Raw genomic sequence first — 16701 nt, 5'->3', positions numbered from 1 at the left:
TAGGGCGCGAGTGTGCTCATTATACCACGGTGTTGGACTCTTATCCTTAATCTTCCTTAAGCGTAAAGGAGCAACCGCATCTAAAGTGCTAGAAAAGAGAGAGTCCATAGTTCCTGTTACATCATCAAGTTGTTCTGAGCTATTGGATATGCTGAGGAACTGAGATAAGTCAGGAAGATTATTTATAAAGCAGTCTTTTGTGGTAGAGGTAATGGTTCTACCATATTTGTAACAAGAAGTTGGCTTTACAGTTTTAGCTATATGGAATATACAGGAGACTAGATAATGATCTGAGATATCATCGCTCTGCTGCAAAATTTCAACGCCACTGACATCAATTCCATGTGACAGTATTAAATCTAGAGTATGATTTCGACAATGAGTAGGTCCTGACACGTGTTGTTTAACACCAATTGAGTTTAGAATGTCTATAAATGCTGATCCCAACGAATCTCTGTCATTATCAACATGGATATTAAAATCACCAACGATTAGGACTTTATTTGCAGTCAGCACTAACTCCGATAGAAGATCAGAAAATTCTTTAATAAAGTCTGTATGGTGCCCTGGTGGCCTGTATACAGTAGCCAGTACAAACATCACAGGGGATTTATCATTAACACTTGTTTCTTTGGATAACGTTATATGAAGCACCATTACTTGAACGAATTATACTTGAAACCCAACCTCTGAGAGATACTGAAAATATTTCTATAAATTGTAGCAACACCTCCCCCTTTACCTTTTGGACGCGGTTCATGTTTGTAACAGTAATCTTTGGGTGTAGACTCGTTTAAAGTAATGTAATCATCTTGTTTTAGCCAGGTTTCTGTCAGACAAAGCACATCTAGTTTATGGTCAGTGAACATATCATTTACAAAAGTGCTTTTGAAGAAAGGGATCTAATATTTAATAAGCCAAGCTTTATCATGTGTTTATCTGTATTATATCGTTTTTATTTGTTGAACATCAATTAAATTGTTACTATTACTTTGGTTTGGATGTTTTCTGTATTTTCTAGTTCGGGGAACAGACACAGTCTCTATAGAGTGATATCTAGGTGAAAAAGTTTCTATGTGCTGAGAGTTAACTGACTTTGGTGGCGTGAGGCGGCTAGCAGACGATCGGTTTAGCCAGTCTGTCTGCTTCCTGACCTGGGCTCCAGTTAGTCAAGTACTAAAGCCAGTCATTCCTAGAAAAGTCATCATTTGTCCTACTGTTTGAGGCAATGGTGTTTTACTTATGCCTTCCAATTGAGCTGGAGCTATAGCTCGTGTGCCAAATGCAATCAATCGTCCTAAGTATTCAAGTTGAGGCTGACAATATTGTATTTTGTTTTTTGATACTTTATGACCTTCTTGTGCTAATTTTGTTAGGACTTTGATAGAATCTTTATGACATTGTTCTAGTGATGTAGCACAAAGAATCAAATCATCTACATACTGTAACAGAGTACTATCTATCATAAGATCCTCCAAATCAGCCTTAAGAACTTGATTAAATAAATGTGGCGAATGTTTAAATCCTTGAGGAATTCTCGTGTAAGTATACTGTTTACCAGCATATGTAAATGCAAATAAATATCTATGGCGTAAAATCTGTGCCATTAATAACCGAGCGCACCACTTATGCTGGCGCGCGCGGTAAATCACTTCCGCGAGAGGAAAATAGATCTGCACGTGAGGAAACGGGAGCCCGCGAGCTAATTTCAAACACTCGCGCGCGCGTCACTCGTCCTCTGCGCGCAATACAAGCCCTCGCGCGCGCGTGATCATCCCCCACACCCTCGCGCTCGATCTTCTCTCACCTGCTCGCGCGAACACTTCTATTTTTGTCAGTCGTGGGGCGGGGCTTGCTGTTTTAATTGTTATCTCTAACGCCATTGGTTACTTCCCCTTTTCCGGAAGTCAGCTGTGATTGGACGCCTGTGATTGTCAATCAGGTTTTGCGGTCAAGATGGATGCTCAAAGAGAGGTATGTAGTGATTACTAAATTTTAATTTTATTTTAACATGTCATGTTTAGTATGTTACCTGTTTGGAAACTTTGTAAAAGTGCATATTAGCTGGCTGTAGTTACATTTCTATTAAGCGTTCTATGAACTACTTTCATTCACTAGCTTATAACTATAAACATATAACTATTATGCTTAGGCCTGGTTTCACAGACGGGGCTCATTCAAAACCAGGACTAGACCTTAGTTAAATTAAGATATTTATACAGCTTTTATAAAATTGCCCTAGAAGAAAACGTTACAGGTCAGCATCTTGAGACAACAATAATAAAAAAAGATACTTATTAATTATTAGATAATTAATATAAGATTAGATAGATCTTATAATTAATTAAAATATTAATTATTTAAAAGATACATATTTTAAGATATGTCAAAGCAAGATATTTTCAGTTGAGACTGCTCAAACAATTTGTGAAACCGGGGGTTAGTTGTATAAAAGATGTATTAATCTGTTTAATGAAAATGAATTGCATGCATTGTCAGTAGAATACATCATTAGAATAAAAGTTTATTAACATAAATTCTTCCGTTTACTAGTGATTACAATCTTGTGATGTTACAAAGATAAAACAGGACCATAAACCCTTTTTTATAGATTTTAATGACAATGACAGATTTTGTTTCCACAGTTTTTAGCATGGTAAATCTACCAAAAAGGTTATATTTGAATTTTTCATACAACATAAAGCTTGGGCTATATTAACTTTGCAAAATGAAAATAAAATAAAATAAAACTAATAGTCAACTTGTTGCTATATGCTGAATTAGTTGTAGTTCACCACTATATGCTTACCCAACCATATTTATATACAACCTCAAAAATGTGAGAAGTGTCCATTAAATAATTGTAAATGTACATGACTGTAAATCCCAAATTGGTTCAAAGGACCTTTGGATGAATAAATTATTTGTTCATATAAATAAGCAAGAGTTGCTGTATAAAATTTTTAATATATTTTGCATTACTATGTCAAATTTTAGGGGTTGATGGTAATATATTCTTTCATTGTAAGAGGGTTCTGCACTTTACTCTACTGAAAGTTATTAAAACTATGCTACTTTTTTCCACAAAGTTGAATGTATTCTGTAATTAATTTATTTTGTATACGGCACAAGGAGCACAGTAGTCCTCTTAGGCCAACAGCATGAATGATTACACCTCTTTTGAAACCATTCTCTTTCACATTTAGTCACTTTTAGGTTCTTTATGATATAGAGTGATGTTCAGATGGGATGTAATGCTATGTACTGTACCTCATACTCAGAGATGTTCTTATGATGTTATCTATGGAAGCTTATTTTGTTTATCTGTATTCTGCAGCAAATTCTGAAAAGGCATCTTTTGGAGGACCTTCTCTTAAAGTTTGAGAGAGCACTTTTGAGATCTCCACTTGACGTGGATTACCTGGAGTTTGTGTGCCGCCAGCAGCTGTACCTCCTGCAAGCACTCTCAAGACATGTGGAAATATCCCACGAAATCATTCAGGCTTTGCAGGAAGTGTTTGAACTCGTCCGACAACCGTCATATTCCACTGCTTCACATGCAGTGGTAGATTCAACTGTTGGTCTGAGAGGTCGTCCAAGGTTTGCAATTGAAAGAGAAGAGTTAGCCGAGATGCTGCAGACAAACCTTCCTGTGCATTACATTGCAAAAATGATGGGCGTTTCCACTAGAACCATCTTTAGAAGAATGAATGATTTTGGCCTTTCCGTCTCAGGGCTGTACAGCTGCATCACTGAAGAGGAGTTGGATAATGCTGTGAGAGCCATTAAGGATGACATGCCTGCTGCTGGTTACAGAATGGTCAGAGGGAGGTTGTTGTCTTTAGGCATACGTGTGCAATGGCCAAGAATAGCTGCCTCAATGCACAGAGTCGATTCAATTGGAATCCTTTCAAGATTGGCTAGATTGGGATGTGTGGTGCGAAGAACGTACTCTGTTCCAGGGCCCCTTTCCCTTGTGCACATAGACACAAATCATAAATTGATACGGTAAGTTCTTCAGTTTATACACACACATTAAACACTTTTATAGAAAATGTAACAATTTTTAAAGTAAATTGCTACTCTTTTCTAACAATAGAAAAAAGCTAAAGGAATTGTAGCACAAAAGAAAATGACAGTACAATTAGGGGAAAAAAAAGCTTTTGTCTTTCTGTCTTGCGAATAGATACAACATCATAATATTTGGTGGTGTGGATGGTTATTCCAGGAAGGTATGTTTTCACATATTGTTTCTGTAAAAACACAGGTTGCACCATGTTTTTTTGTTTATTTTTTTTACGTAGTGTTTACTAGTCATCTGGTATCAAGAGCAGTCCAGCCTCCATAATGTATAAGAATGATTCCTGTATCTTGAAAATTATCCTGTAATACATACATTTCCAATCTATATGTTCTCCTACCTTTATATACTTACTTCTTTTTCTTTGTATTTTCAGGTTATGTACCTGAATGCAGCAAACAATAACCAGGCATCAACAGCATACCACTTCTTCTCCGAGGCAGTTCAAAAATTTGGTTTACCTTCAAGGTGTGCATTGTAACAAGAAATAAACAAAAAACACAAATTGTATGTCTGTAAATAATTATTTATTTTATTTATTTATTTTTAACACAAGGGTGAGGGGAGACCAAGGAGTGGAAAATGTACAGATAGCCAGGTTCATGTTTTCCTCAAGAGGTACTGACCGGGGAAGTTTCATAGCCGGTAAAAGTGTCCACAATCAAAGGTAAAGTACAATTGTCTGCAATTTCTAAAATATCAAAGAATTATTTAAAATTTGTATTTTCAGTAACCTATACTGCCTGTCCAAACAAAAGTTGCTGTTAAAATTTAAATAAGCAAATACTTGAGTCTATGACTGGATCTTTATTACAGTTATTAGTATGTTTCTGGATTTTTATATGTTTGGCAGAAGTTATTTTAACCCTTAAAGATGCAGTGTGTAGCTTTTTATTTATCCCATGGTCATATTCTGGGATGGAAATGTAAGATTAATCAGGAACAAATTTAATAATAATTAATCTCAACTGTCTTATCTGCTTTATTTTTTGACTTCAACACTTTTAAAAAAAAAATTGCGTTTCTAATAGGATTGAGCGCCTTTGGCGTGATGTCAGAATCCTGGTGACCAACAAGTACACGGACATGCTGCGCTCACTGGAGGAGGAAGGATTGCTCGACTTATCAGTGGTCAAGGACCTTTTCTGTGTGCACTACACTTTTCTTCCAAGACTTCAGGCAGACTTGGACACATTTGCAGAAGCCTGGAATCATCATCCACTCTCCTCAGAAGGCAATCGAAGTCCAGAGCAGCTATGGCAGATTGGACTGATGCACACACGTACTGGCCAATCAGAGAGTTCCGAGGTAATGTAACACTGCTTTACTTCCTGTCACCACACTGCTATTTAAGGTAGATACTTAACCATGTATTTAACTGCTATACCTTCAGGACATTGAAGAGCAAGACCTGGATTGGGACATGGCAGCTTCTTATGATGCCTGTGAAGACTTGGGAGTTGTTGTTCCAGAATTTGAATGCCCTCTGAGTTCAGATGGATTGAGGGCCCTTGAACACCTGCTGAATTCAACTGGTCCTAATGTCCCTGTCAAAGAACTGTATTTGCTTTGTCGGGAGTTTGTTGCAAGAAATCTGTCATAGTAATTTAAAAGAAAAAAACCCCACCAAGACATATTTTATTTTGCATTTAAGTTTATTGTATATAAAATATACCTTTCTCTTCATTTCTGAATTGATTTTGTAACAATCTGCCAGCAATCAATACATGCCCATAATGAGCAAAACTATTATAAAGAAAAACTACAGTTGAACATCTGAAAACGGTTACATCCCTGTTTTTTTTTACAAACTGATAACAGTATAACAGAGTACACAGCATATGAACTAAACACTACAATAAGAATTCATCTCATGAACGCCCAAATTCTTTGCTTTTGATCACAGCCTGTCGCATAATGCAAAGAAACTCTTTGTAAGTTCCTAAGTGCTGTGTGGGCAAGGTCATGGTACAGGAGCATGCGTTTACGAGGGGGTAGCACAAACTGTGTTGACCGTATCGCAACTGACAGTCGTGGTCAAATTCCACATGTATTTTGAATTTTTCTCTATGTGTGGATCTAATGGGAATGTGTCCTTGACCAGTCAGCCACTGCATGAAGCTGCTGACAGTGATCGTGTCTTGTTCTTCTCCGTTGGTGCAGTCCTCCATTTTATCCCCCTGTTCGTTGTCATCCTCACCTCTGAGCTCTGTACTAGTGCTTCCTTCTACAAGAAACAAGATCAAAAACAAAACTACAATGTCAAGTATTATAAATACAAATTAACATTGTAAACACTATGGCTGGGTTGACAAATTTTACGATTCTCAAATCACACGCTTGCAGTTCGATTCGAATACCAATTTGATTTTACTATTATTTTGGATATATATTAGATACAGTACATGCCAAATTCAAGGGGTAAAAAAATCTTTTAACTATGCTGTAAATATACATTCAGTTGGTACTACATTATAATATTGAAGGTTAAAATTGCTATACTACTGCTTAAATTACACTTAATGAAGTTTTTATAATAATTAAGTTACAATTACATAATATACTTCAGTGGTTTTTTTTTTGGCAATATAAACATTTTTCCATACTTCATACAAATTTACCAAAATTCCATACTCTGAATTTGTGCTCTGCATTTAACCCATCTAAAGTGCACACACACGGCAGCCATTTATGCTGCGGCGCCCGGGGAGCAGTTGGGGGATCGGTGCCTTGCTCAAGGGCACCTCAGTCGTGGTATTGAGGCTAGAGAGCGCTGGATTCGAGTCCCATTCTCTAACCATTAGGCCACGACTTCCCCACACATATAGTGGCCGTCGTAAAAACTTGACTGATTTACTCAAACATGTAACATTAAAAAACAGTAAAAATTATAATGTATAGGTTATATGGTGCATATTTACCAAATGCCCCTCTCTAGAGTAAATTTTTCTAGCTGATTAATGAGTTCTTGGTCACCGAAAATGTTTTTCTGAGCTAAATGTGACATTACGCGACATTGTTTACGAGTCATTATATTGGCGTCTTTGTGCGGCTGAAACTGATTGAGCGATTACATGAGACAGGATACGGATTGTTAAGTTGTACTCTCTTTTAACTTGCCTTCAGATGTTTAGTCGTATTAAAGTGGAGGAGATGATCAGTTCATGTCTGTTGAACGAAGGTGCTACAGCGATCAGTCACTCCACGTTAAACAGCATTTATTTTTTTGAATACTGCACTACAATGAAAAGAATTTGAAATCTGAGACTTTGTTTCATATTAAAAGTAGGGTGACCATAGTTTACTTTTCAAAAAAAAAAAAAAAGTGGGGGATTTAAGAATCGATATTGTTTCGTAAAAAGGAGAATCAATTAAAATCGAGATATCAATATTTTTCACCTAGCCCTAGTAAACATTTTTATGTGCACCTAGTTATATCTTTAATATCCAACACTATTGGCTGAGTGCATATTAAAACTGATGTAATTTGAACAATTTAGAGTAACGATGTTATCTTCATCTTCAAGGCTCTGAATGAAGTCTTGTAAATAGTTTACAATTCGCGATTCCCTCTGCCGCTTCACTGAACCCACCTCACTTAAAATGGGTGAGAGGGCCATTGTGAAGAAATCTGCATCAGGCTGCTAATCAAAAAGAACAACCTTTTATTATGCACCACTTAAAAACATATGCAAAAATGCAAGTATCAATACTTACTTTTTCAAAATGTCCAGGAACAAATAACGGCTGAAGTAAAAGATGATTTTTTTTCATCATTTCATGAAGGCCATAGAGTTCCAATCCTTTGCACATCTGCTGCAGCATTGGAAGGATTCGGACAGAGGAATGCAGGACGACAGCACTGCATAGAGTAAATCCAGAAACAAAACAAAAAACATTAGTAAGAGGAATAGAAATGTTTATTTATAGATTTATATATTTTTTCATGAAAATGTATAGTTTTTAAAGTAAAGGGTAAAGGTGAGTAAGGCTTTCTAGTCCTCTGTAATGCCCACGACCCGTCAGATTGGAAAAGCATTTAGAAATTATTAGGTTACATTTACATTCAGTGCCATAATTGCTTTGTGATTAGACAAGTACTTAGTAATATTAGTTAATAACATGTACTTACTATATAGTAATGTTTAAGAATAGGTTTGGTTTAATTTACACTGAATAATTTACATTGACCATAGAAAACTATGACCTTTCAGTCCTTTTGAAATTCACTGATATTGTCATATTTTCCAGAACAGTGGAAAAAGCAAGGGAAATAGGTCTATGCTTTATAAAGGGTTACAAAAATCAAAACCCTAATGGGTAGATTCAAGAGGAAAAGGAAGTAGAGAGCCAGATTTAAAGAGAACTACAAACATCACAGAATCACATACGTGACAATGTCCTCCTTTCTGTCAGATGTTAGCGGTCCAGTGTATCCACATGCTACCACTCTTTCAGAGATGTCAAGCAACGCTGTAGTGTCTGCTGTCTCTATCTAAATATAAAAAAAAAATAAAAAATTTAAAAAAAGACAGAAAACAGTTCTTGTTATGAGTAAATTTGTTTAACTATTACCAAAATATACACAGATTGTACTGATTTTTTTTTTTTTTTTTATATTATATGATTCTTCAGAAAACATTTCTAAAATGCTGCTTTGCTGTTCAAATATTATCGGTGCCAAGTTTTTAATAATGGTTCTTATCAAAGTTAAAAACATATTTTGCAAAATTTGAATGTTTGAATGAAAAGTTGAATGACAGCATATTTTTAAACAGAATCTTTTGTAACATTATAAATGTTGTTACTGTCAATTTTGAACAATTTTAATGCATACTTGCTGAATAAAAGCATATATTCATATTAAAAAAAACACCCGAAACATTAGAATAATAGTATATTATGGTGTCTGCATAAATATAAAGTAGCTGTTTTCAACATTGATAATAATCAGAAATTTTTGAGCAGCAAATCAGCATATTAGAATGATTTTTAAAGAACATGTGACACTGAAGACTGGAGTAATGATGCTGAAAATACAGCTGCGCATCAGAAATAAATTACATTGTAAAAATATTATTATAGAAAAGTTATTTTCAATTTTCATACAGTACAAACATTAATTTTGTGAAATAGTGTATCAGGACATAAATGCAGTCTAAAAGCAGAAGAGACTTCATTAAAAACACTGACAAATCATAACGTTCCAAACTTTTGACAATAATATATTACTGATTTATGTAGTACAGAGGAATTGGAAAACCTTATCAATGAGGTCTAGAAGGTCTGGATCTGTAACATCAGCCTTGGACAGCTGATCTTTATTAATTTCCCCAGAAGAGAGAAAATTGTATATCCACTCCAGAAAAAAGTTAGGTGGAGGGCCATCCTGTGTAATGCTCACAGCCATTATTTCACCAATTGTCCTGAAGTAAAAGAGGGCAATTCATAAATTGGCAAAGAGTGCATTAGAAGAAATATTCAAGTACAGGGTGCTAATAAACATACCTGAAACTGTCATTCTGAAAATCTGTGATGGAATACTTCAGATTTTTCCCAAAATTCCCTCCCTCAAAGAATTTTGCCTCAATCCCAACCATCATTTCTGTGGAAAATGTAAATTATCAGTACTAATAAACAAAGGCACTGAAATAAGAAAATTACTGCATTCAAGGGGGACAAAAACATACCTGTCAGGAATTCTTTCATAAGAGCACCACTGTCTATTCCAGGCTCTCCAATGAAAGTGACTCTGAGGGGATTCTTTGGAGAGGACTTCTTCTGCCGTTTCCGTTGAGTCAAGCCTCGGTTGAACATGTCTTCCCTTGTAACACAGACACTGAATATAGTTGCAGCGTCTATTGCCTCTTTAAGTTTGTAGATTATTTCCGTAAGGCTTGACAATAAGAAAACAAACAAACATACAGATGCATTATGTAGTTTTCAGCCAAGGCAAAAAAATTAAAATAGATACTTAAATGCACCTGTTTTTGCTTGTCTTGCTTTTGCTCTGCAATATTCAAATCCGTGTTTGGTGTACCTTCATATCTGAAAGAAATAATATAATTTGCTGAATACAAAGGACTACAACACACACCAACATCTAATGGAAAGTGCAAAGTATTAATAAATATTAATAAGGCAATAAATATTAACCTTTCCCCACAGGTACTTGCATGTACTTCAATGTAGTCTTCTGGATACATGGCCGAACACATAGGACAAGATACCTTACAAATGCAGAAAAAGAGTTCAAAGAAACTAAACTAAAGCAAGAAACAAGATCAAAAGCTAACTACAAATCATTACCATTATAAAATAAAATTACCATTAATAACTAATCTGTAAATAACATTACATGTAAATAACATTTTTTTTCCTTCTACATGCACTGAACCAGTGATTCTCAACCACAACTCAAACTTCCTCCCCCTTCTGTTGGGGGGCTCCAAGAATGGGGTAAATAGTTCTGCATGCATTGGTCTTACCTTGACATCCATCACTGCCAAAGATGAATCCATGAAATCCAACTCACCCCCAACTGTGGATGTGAACAAAAATTAAAGATATGATTTAAAGTGAGAACAAATCACTTTGTAGTTCTCATAAGTCATGATATTAAGTTACTACTTACATTGCCACTGAAATTATCCATTTTTGTGGAAGTTGATGGAGCTTCAGTATCTGTAGGTTCTCTAGGGTCCTTTTATATAAATTATGGAAAAAGATATCAATTGTGGCTATTAGGAAAAGCAACCCAAAATAATTTTCTGCTACAAATTTAACAAAATTAATAGTCTCATAGTAACAGATTTAGACTTGTGTCTGGTGTGTTAATCATATGAAATAAGGTATTAAAGAAGAATTATACATAGTTATAGTAAACTGGAATAAGCATTGCACTGAACAACCTACATTGACACGGACATAATCCAATTTTGTGGAAATGGGTGGCACTTCTGAATGAGATGACAAGGAATCTCCAGGGTCCTGTAACAAATTCAACGCAGATTGTTTGAACAATTTTACATTTTACTTCATTTTATTTACTAAATAAGAACATTAAAATAATAATACTAATAAATAAATAAATAAATAAAAGTAAAGTAAAGTTTACCGATTCATAATCACTGCAGTTAATCCATACATCTGTCTCACACTTCTGGACATGCATAGCCAGCAGTTGAACAGGCATGTCTGTGTGACATTTGGCACATCGAGCTTTTGGCATTTTTTCAAATTCTTTTGATGAGAAGGGTAAAGGGGAGATGTCCACAGTGTTCTGTATTGGCATAATATATAGACAGCCCTTCGCTCCTACTGTTTTAATGAGGTAGGATCCTGTGTATCCTTCCGCTTCTGGTGCAACAATATTCAACTTTCGCTGACCTGATCCACCTGAGTGAAAAAGATCAGAAGACATATTAGCTATTTATTTAATTTAAGCCAACTTAATCTAACACAGGTTCAAAAGTATTGAAGCAGAGATGACACTCAAAATAGCAATACAGTCTAATGATGTGTAAAGTTGATGTCACAATGAAACTTCAAAAATCAACAAAACTACCTTACCAACAGCTTTATAGAGCATCCAGACTCCTTCCAACGATTCCATTTTTGAATATGTCTCCACCAATAGTTTAGATATCTGGTGGAATTAAACACACTTCAAACAAGACTGGCTACATAAAAATAAATCAAGTTGTGTATATATATATATATATATATATATATATATATATATATATATATATATAGACACACACACATATACATAGAGAGAGATAAATTATACAGTGGTGGCCAAAATGATTAGAACACTAGTATTTGGTCAACAAAAATGGTCAAAAGTCAGTTATTACTATCTTTTGCTGTAGTGTGTCAGTAGTAAATCAGTTTACATTTCCAAACATTACTTTTGCCATTAATTGTAATAATCTAGTGAGATTTTTGTGCTGCACAAGGAGTCTGATGACAGCCAGTGCTCCACACAGAGATCTGATTTAGTCATCATCCAGTCTGATGATCAGATCAGATCTCTTTGTGGAGCACTGGCTGTCATCAGACTCCTTGACTTAAAACCATTTTTAGCTGGTGAAAATACTAGTGTTCTAACAATTTTGGTCAGCACTGTATGTGTAAGTTAAGCTAAATGTATAAATTATTTTAAATGTAACTACACCAGCTTTCAGGTAAATGAAAAGTAATTTCAAATGGGTCCCTTTACATCAGTGGTTCTGTACAATGTTACTTGAAGCCTCCCCCCTAACACTACACTTTTTGCATGACTCTTTAATAAAACAGGTGCATCAGATAAAGGAGACATGCAAAATGTGAAGTGTTGGGGGCTCCCCCAGGAACATGTTTGGGAACCACTGTTTTATACAGTATGTAAAACTTGAAATGGCAGACCACAGAGTGGTCAGCATCCTCTGGGATGGCAACAGTCCTCCGTCCTAATCCAGCCTGTAGTAGGATCAACTCATCAGAGGCTTTTGGAGTCCTTTCAACACTTTTATTAAGCAGGAAAAACTGGATTGGCGTTGACCTGGCAGGCCTTTTTTAGGAGTAGGGAAGCCTTTTCGTGCCTTGAACAGACCAGGGAATGCTCTGAGAGAAAAAGCAGTCTGATGTAAATCATACATTTAATCAGTCTTGAAACATAATCCAAATGGGCTCATCTAAACTGCCCATTACAAGACAATTACAGCTTCTAAATGTTCATAAATTTATTATTTAGACTTATGCCTAAGGTATGCTACTTGACTGCTACAGTGTTACTATGCTGCTTTTTGTCTACCAGTATTATGGTGACACAAACTTCGAATGTCAGGCCGAACAAGTATTTTACCAATTTACTTTCTTACAATGTAAACTATAACATTGGCTTCTTTGAGACTTGCAAACCTTGCCATACTCTGGTCCACTGAATTTCTTGGTGCAGCAACACTAAGGGTCTGCTGCGGTCTCACTGCAGACTGCACCCTGTTGCCAGGGGTAGCCTGACCCTGTAATGGTGTTGCATGCTGTCTGCTGCCTGCTGAGACCTGCTCTCTCTGAACCTGCCCTTCATCTGCAGAAATCATCCAAAACTGTCTACGAAACTGAAGCCTTTGTGGTTATATACTACTCAAGCAATATTAATATGGCCAATAGTAATTATGACATTACAATGTAAAACAGATGTGTAATGTTTAATCCAATGACATGATACATAGCACATTAAACTTACCCATCCGGGATGGTGAACATGATTCCGTAGCTAAAGCACTTCGCAAAAGGGACACAACATGCCTAGCAGCATTCTGCAACTCAGCCTATTGTATATGAATAGAGAAAGCATTATTAGGCCTAATTTTGAGAACAAAGTAGCACGTAAACAGCATGTATACAGTATAAGTATTGTAATAAAGAAATACGCGAAAAGTTCTGCTTTCTCCTAAAAGAGAACTGTTAACAAAGAGTGTCGTTATAGTTCATTAGTTTTAGGATATTGAATCTAAACATTACATTTGCAAATTTTTAGATATACATCTTTTATACAACTAACCCCCGGTTTCACAAATTGTTTGAGCAGTCTCAACTGAAAATATCTTGCTTTGACATATCTTAAAATATGTATCTTTTAAATAATTAATATTTTAATTAATTATAAGATCTATCTAATCTTATATTAATTATCTAATAATTAATAAGTATCTTTTTTTATTATTGTTGTCTCAAGATGCTGACCTGTAACGTTTTCTTCTAGGGCAATTTTATAAAAGCTGTATAAATATCTTAATTTAACTAAGGTCTAGTCCTGGTTTTGAATGAGCCCCGTCTGTGAAACCAGGCCTAAGCATAATAGTTATATGTTTATAGTTATAAGCTAGTGAATGAAAGTAGTTCATAGAACGCTTAATAGAAATGTAACTACAGCCAGCTAATATGCACTTTTACAAAGTTTCCAAACAGGTAACATACTAAACATGACATGTTAAAATAAAATTAAAATTTAGTAATCACTACATACCTCTCTTTGAGCATCCATCTTGACCGCAAAACCTGATTGACAATCACAGGCGTCCAATCACAGCTGACTTCCGGAAAAGGGGAAGTAACCAATGGCGTTAGAGATAACAATTAAAACAGCAAGCCCCGCCCCACGACTGACAAAAATAGAAGTGTTCGCGCGAGCAGGTGAGAGAAGATCGAGCGCGAGGGCGTGGGGGATGATCACGCGCGCGCGAGGGCTTGTATTGCGCGCAGAGGACGAGTGACGCGCGCGCGAGTGTTTGAAATTAGCTCGCGGGCTCCCGTTTCCTCGCCTGCAGATCTGTTTTCCTCTCGCGGAAGTGATTTACCGCGCGCGCCAGCATAAGTGGTGCGCTCGGTTCTTAATGGCACAGATTTGACGCCATAAATATCTACTCTCCTCTGCTAGTGGAACACTGAAGTAGGCCGAACAGAGATCAATTACCGTAAAGTATTTTGCATCAGGAGGGACATTCGTCAGTAGCGTGTGCGGATTTGGTACTTCAGCTGGCAAATCCTCTACTGTATCATTGATTGCTCGTAGGTCATGAAAAAGACGCCATCTGTTTTTGTCTGCTTTGATTACAGGCATAATTGTAGTGTTACAATAACTAGTTGTTTCTATTAATACTCCTGCCTTTACTAAACCTTCAATAGTGTTTTTTATACCTGCTTCAGTATCTGGACGCAAAGGGTATTGCACTTTTCTGGGCAGACGTGCATCTGGTTTAAGTTGTACTCTCACTGGGTGTGCTGATTTTATTATACCTATGTCTGAGTCATGTTGAGACCATAGTTCAGTTGGTACCTGACACTCTACTTCCTTAAATAGTTGATATGAACTTGCACTGAATGGTCGCTGGACGACCAGATCAGTTGATGGCAATTTAATTCTTCTACAGTTATCATTGTCAGCCGATATAAATAATTGTAATTAATCATAATTAATTGTAATTATTTATATACAATTCCCTTTTAAGCTAATTTGCTACATCACTATCATTTGTTCTGATTCTTCTTTCTGTATTGGAGCTTGAATCTTTTTCTTGTTCTTTTTTTTAAGCTCTTCAAGTTGTTAGTCAAGAGTTAATTTTCTCTGTAACTCTTTCTCTTGGGTCTTGAGCTGCTGTTAATTTTTTCTGTATTGTTCTACTGCATGAGATACATGGTCACAGAACTCTTTGTGTGTTTTAGAGTTTAAGTCGACCACATCCTCCAGCCTGCTCTTTACAGCTTCTGGCATGGCATAAATCACAGCATTTCTAAACAATGTTGCCATTAATGGGTCTTCTTCTGGATTTCCTTCAGTTTCTTGCTTCCATCTTTTCAACTGTCTCTGGACATATGTGGTTGGATTTTCTGTTTCCCCCAGTTGTTCTCCCTTTAATGATTTAGGGTCTAGTCTGATTGGGTACTCAGCACGCAGTGCCTGCCACACTGCTGGACGGAATGCATCAAAAATAGTTCCATCCATATAGTGAGTGTCCACAGCTCTGTCCAGATTGGATGCTTGAAGAATTTCTTCGATCTTTGCTCCTCCCATAATCTTTGCCAGAAGTGCTTTAATGTCCCCCACAGCTAAAAGTTTGCCCATAGTTTCTTCATCAAACACCTTAATCCACTTCCCAGCCCCCTCATGGATGTCTGGGAGGTGAGTGACCAGCCCCTCAAGGTCCTGTGAGGCCCAAGGGACATACTGTCCCTGTGCACCCTTGATTAAAATTGGGAGTTGAGCAGCCAGTGGTCTGTGGGTCCCCTTTTCTCTGCCCTGTTCCCATTTTCCTTTATCAAATGACTCCTCGCCTTCATTCACATTTTCATTACTGTCAAACAACTTACTTCTCCCTCTCTCCCATTTATTTACTTCTTGTATCTTTTTTCCTGATTCTTTAATTTTCTTCTTCCATAGCCTCTACTTGTGCATCAATTTCCCTATCTTTTCTCCTCATTTCTTCTAACACTTCCTCATATCCTGTTTTGCCTTCCTGGTTTGCTTTCATCATTTCTAATGCAATGCGTGACTGTTTATAACAGTCTAAAGGTATATATCCCTCACTCTTTTTATTTTGTAGTCTCTTTGGTCTTACATCTGGTTCTTTTTGTTTTTCTTCTAACTCTACTTGTCCTTCCTTTTGCATTTCTCCAGACACTTCTACCATGCCTTTAAGTATTGGGAACTGTCCTTCTGAGGGCAGATATGGGGGTGGTTTAGAAAACAACTCTTCTTTTTTCTTTGTCTCTTTGTCTGCCCTTTTTAGTATTTTTCTTGCCTGTTTTATGCTTTTCAATGAGTCTTCTTCCTTTTTGAATAAGGCTAGTACTTCTTTTTCCCTTTTTGCTTCTCTCTTTTTACTGTTGCCTTTAGTTTTATGATTTTTTTTATCAGAGTTTCCATTTCCTCACACAGTGCTACATCAAATGTCCCTTCCTTTAGTCATTTTGTCATAAATTTTTTTAGTTCTTTGCTCCCATTTATTTGAGAGCTTGTCTATCAGTTCTTTACACAATGGATATTTTGATCCTAATATTTCCACCGGAGTGGCTGCCATGCTATTTTCTATAATATGACAATACTATTTTTAAAGCTTAATATATATTTTTAA

General features: G+C 36.2%; 2 protein-coding genes across 7 annotated transcripts; one reads left to right on the top strand and one right to left on the bottom strand.

Moving 5' to 3' along the window:
* The first annotated feature begins 1001 nt into the window (after window positions 1-1001).
* LOC131540487 (uncharacterized) lies at window positions 1002-5699 on the top strand. The gene is made up of 7 exons (XM_058775410.1): window positions 1002-1974; window positions 3338-4008; window positions 4187-4232; window positions 4458-4549; window positions 4638-4748; window positions 5113-5389; window positions 5475-5699. The coding sequence occupies exons 1-7, from the start codon at window positions 1957-1959 to the stop codon at window positions 5682-5684; spliced, it is 1425 nt and encodes a 474-aa protein (XP_058631393.1). The 5' UTR covers window positions 1002-1956; the 3' UTR covers window positions 5685-5699.
* An 80-nt stretch (window positions 5700-5779) lies between these two features.
* LOC131540548 (uncharacterized) lies at window positions 5780-15050 on the bottom strand. Of its 6 annotated transcripts, XM_058775549.1 has the most exons (18): window positions 14544-15050; window positions 14097-14159; window positions 13314-13398; window positions 12989-13154; window positions 12494-12691; window positions 11654-11729; window positions 11199-11479; window positions 10997-11071; window positions 10716-10784; window positions 10570-10622; window positions 10238-10311; window positions 10007-10129; window positions 9772-9905; window positions 9590-9686; window positions 9345-9507; window positions 8473-8576; window positions 7799-7943; window positions 5780-6308 (listed from the first exon to the last, which is right to left on the bottom strand). In XM_058775549.1, the coding sequence occupies exons 10-18, from the start codon at window positions 10600-10602 to the stop codon at window positions 6186-6188; spliced, it is 996 nt and encodes a 331-aa protein (XP_058631532.1). In that variant the 5' UTR covers window positions 10603-10622; window positions 10716-10784; window positions 10997-11071; window positions 11199-11479; window positions 11654-11729; window positions 12494-12691; window positions 12989-13154; window positions 13314-13398; window positions 14097-14159; window positions 14544-15050; the 3' UTR covers window positions 5780-6185. The 6 variants fall into 6 exon arrangements, 5 of the variants coding, with proteins under 5 accessions (XP_058631532.1, XP_058631550.1, XP_058631542.1 ...); XM_058775567.1 differs by lacking the exon at window positions 14544-15050 and having other exon boundaries at window positions 12989-13185; window positions 14097-14267; XM_058775559.1 differs by lacking the exons at window positions 14097-14159; window positions 14544-15050 and adding an exon at window positions 13814-14053.
* Between the last annotated feature and the right edge of the window lie 1651 nt (window positions 15051-16701).

The sequence above is a fragment of the Onychostoma macrolepis genome, chromosome 01 (assembly GCF_012432095.1).
Source record: "Onychostoma macrolepis isolate SWU-2019 chromosome 01, ASM1243209v1, whole genome shotgun sequence".
NCBI classification, from domain to species: domain Eukaryota; kingdom Metazoa; phylum Chordata; class Actinopteri; order Cypriniformes; family Cyprinidae; genus Onychostoma; species Onychostoma macrolepis.
Note: the sequence above shows the minus strand (reverse complement) of the source record. Positions and strands in the feature narration are given on the sequence as shown.

Excerpts from the sequence above, each read along its gene's own strand:
- LOC131540487 (XM_058775410.1), top strand. Across the intron at positions 4,009-4,186 it reads ACAAATCATAAATTGATACG|ATACAACATCATAATATTTG; the intron begins GTAAGTTCTTCA and ends TCTTGCGAATAG. Across the intron at positions 4,749-5,112 it reads AAAAGTGTCCACAATCAAAG|GATTGAGCGCCTTTGGCGTG; the intron begins GTAAAGTACAAT and ends CGTTTCTAATAG.
- LOC131540548 (XM_058775549.1), bottom strand. The coding sequence starts at position 10,602 with ATGGATTCATCTTTGGCAGTGATGGATGTCAAG. Across the intron at positions 10,312-10,569 it reads TGGCAGTGATGGATGTCAAG|GTATCTTGTCCTATGTGTTC; the intron begins GTAAGACCAATG and ends TGCATTTGTAAG. Across the intron at positions 6,309-7,798 it reads TTCCTGGACATTTTGAAAAA|AAGGAAGCACTAGTACAGAG; the intron begins GTAAGTATTGAT and ends TGTTTCTTGTAG.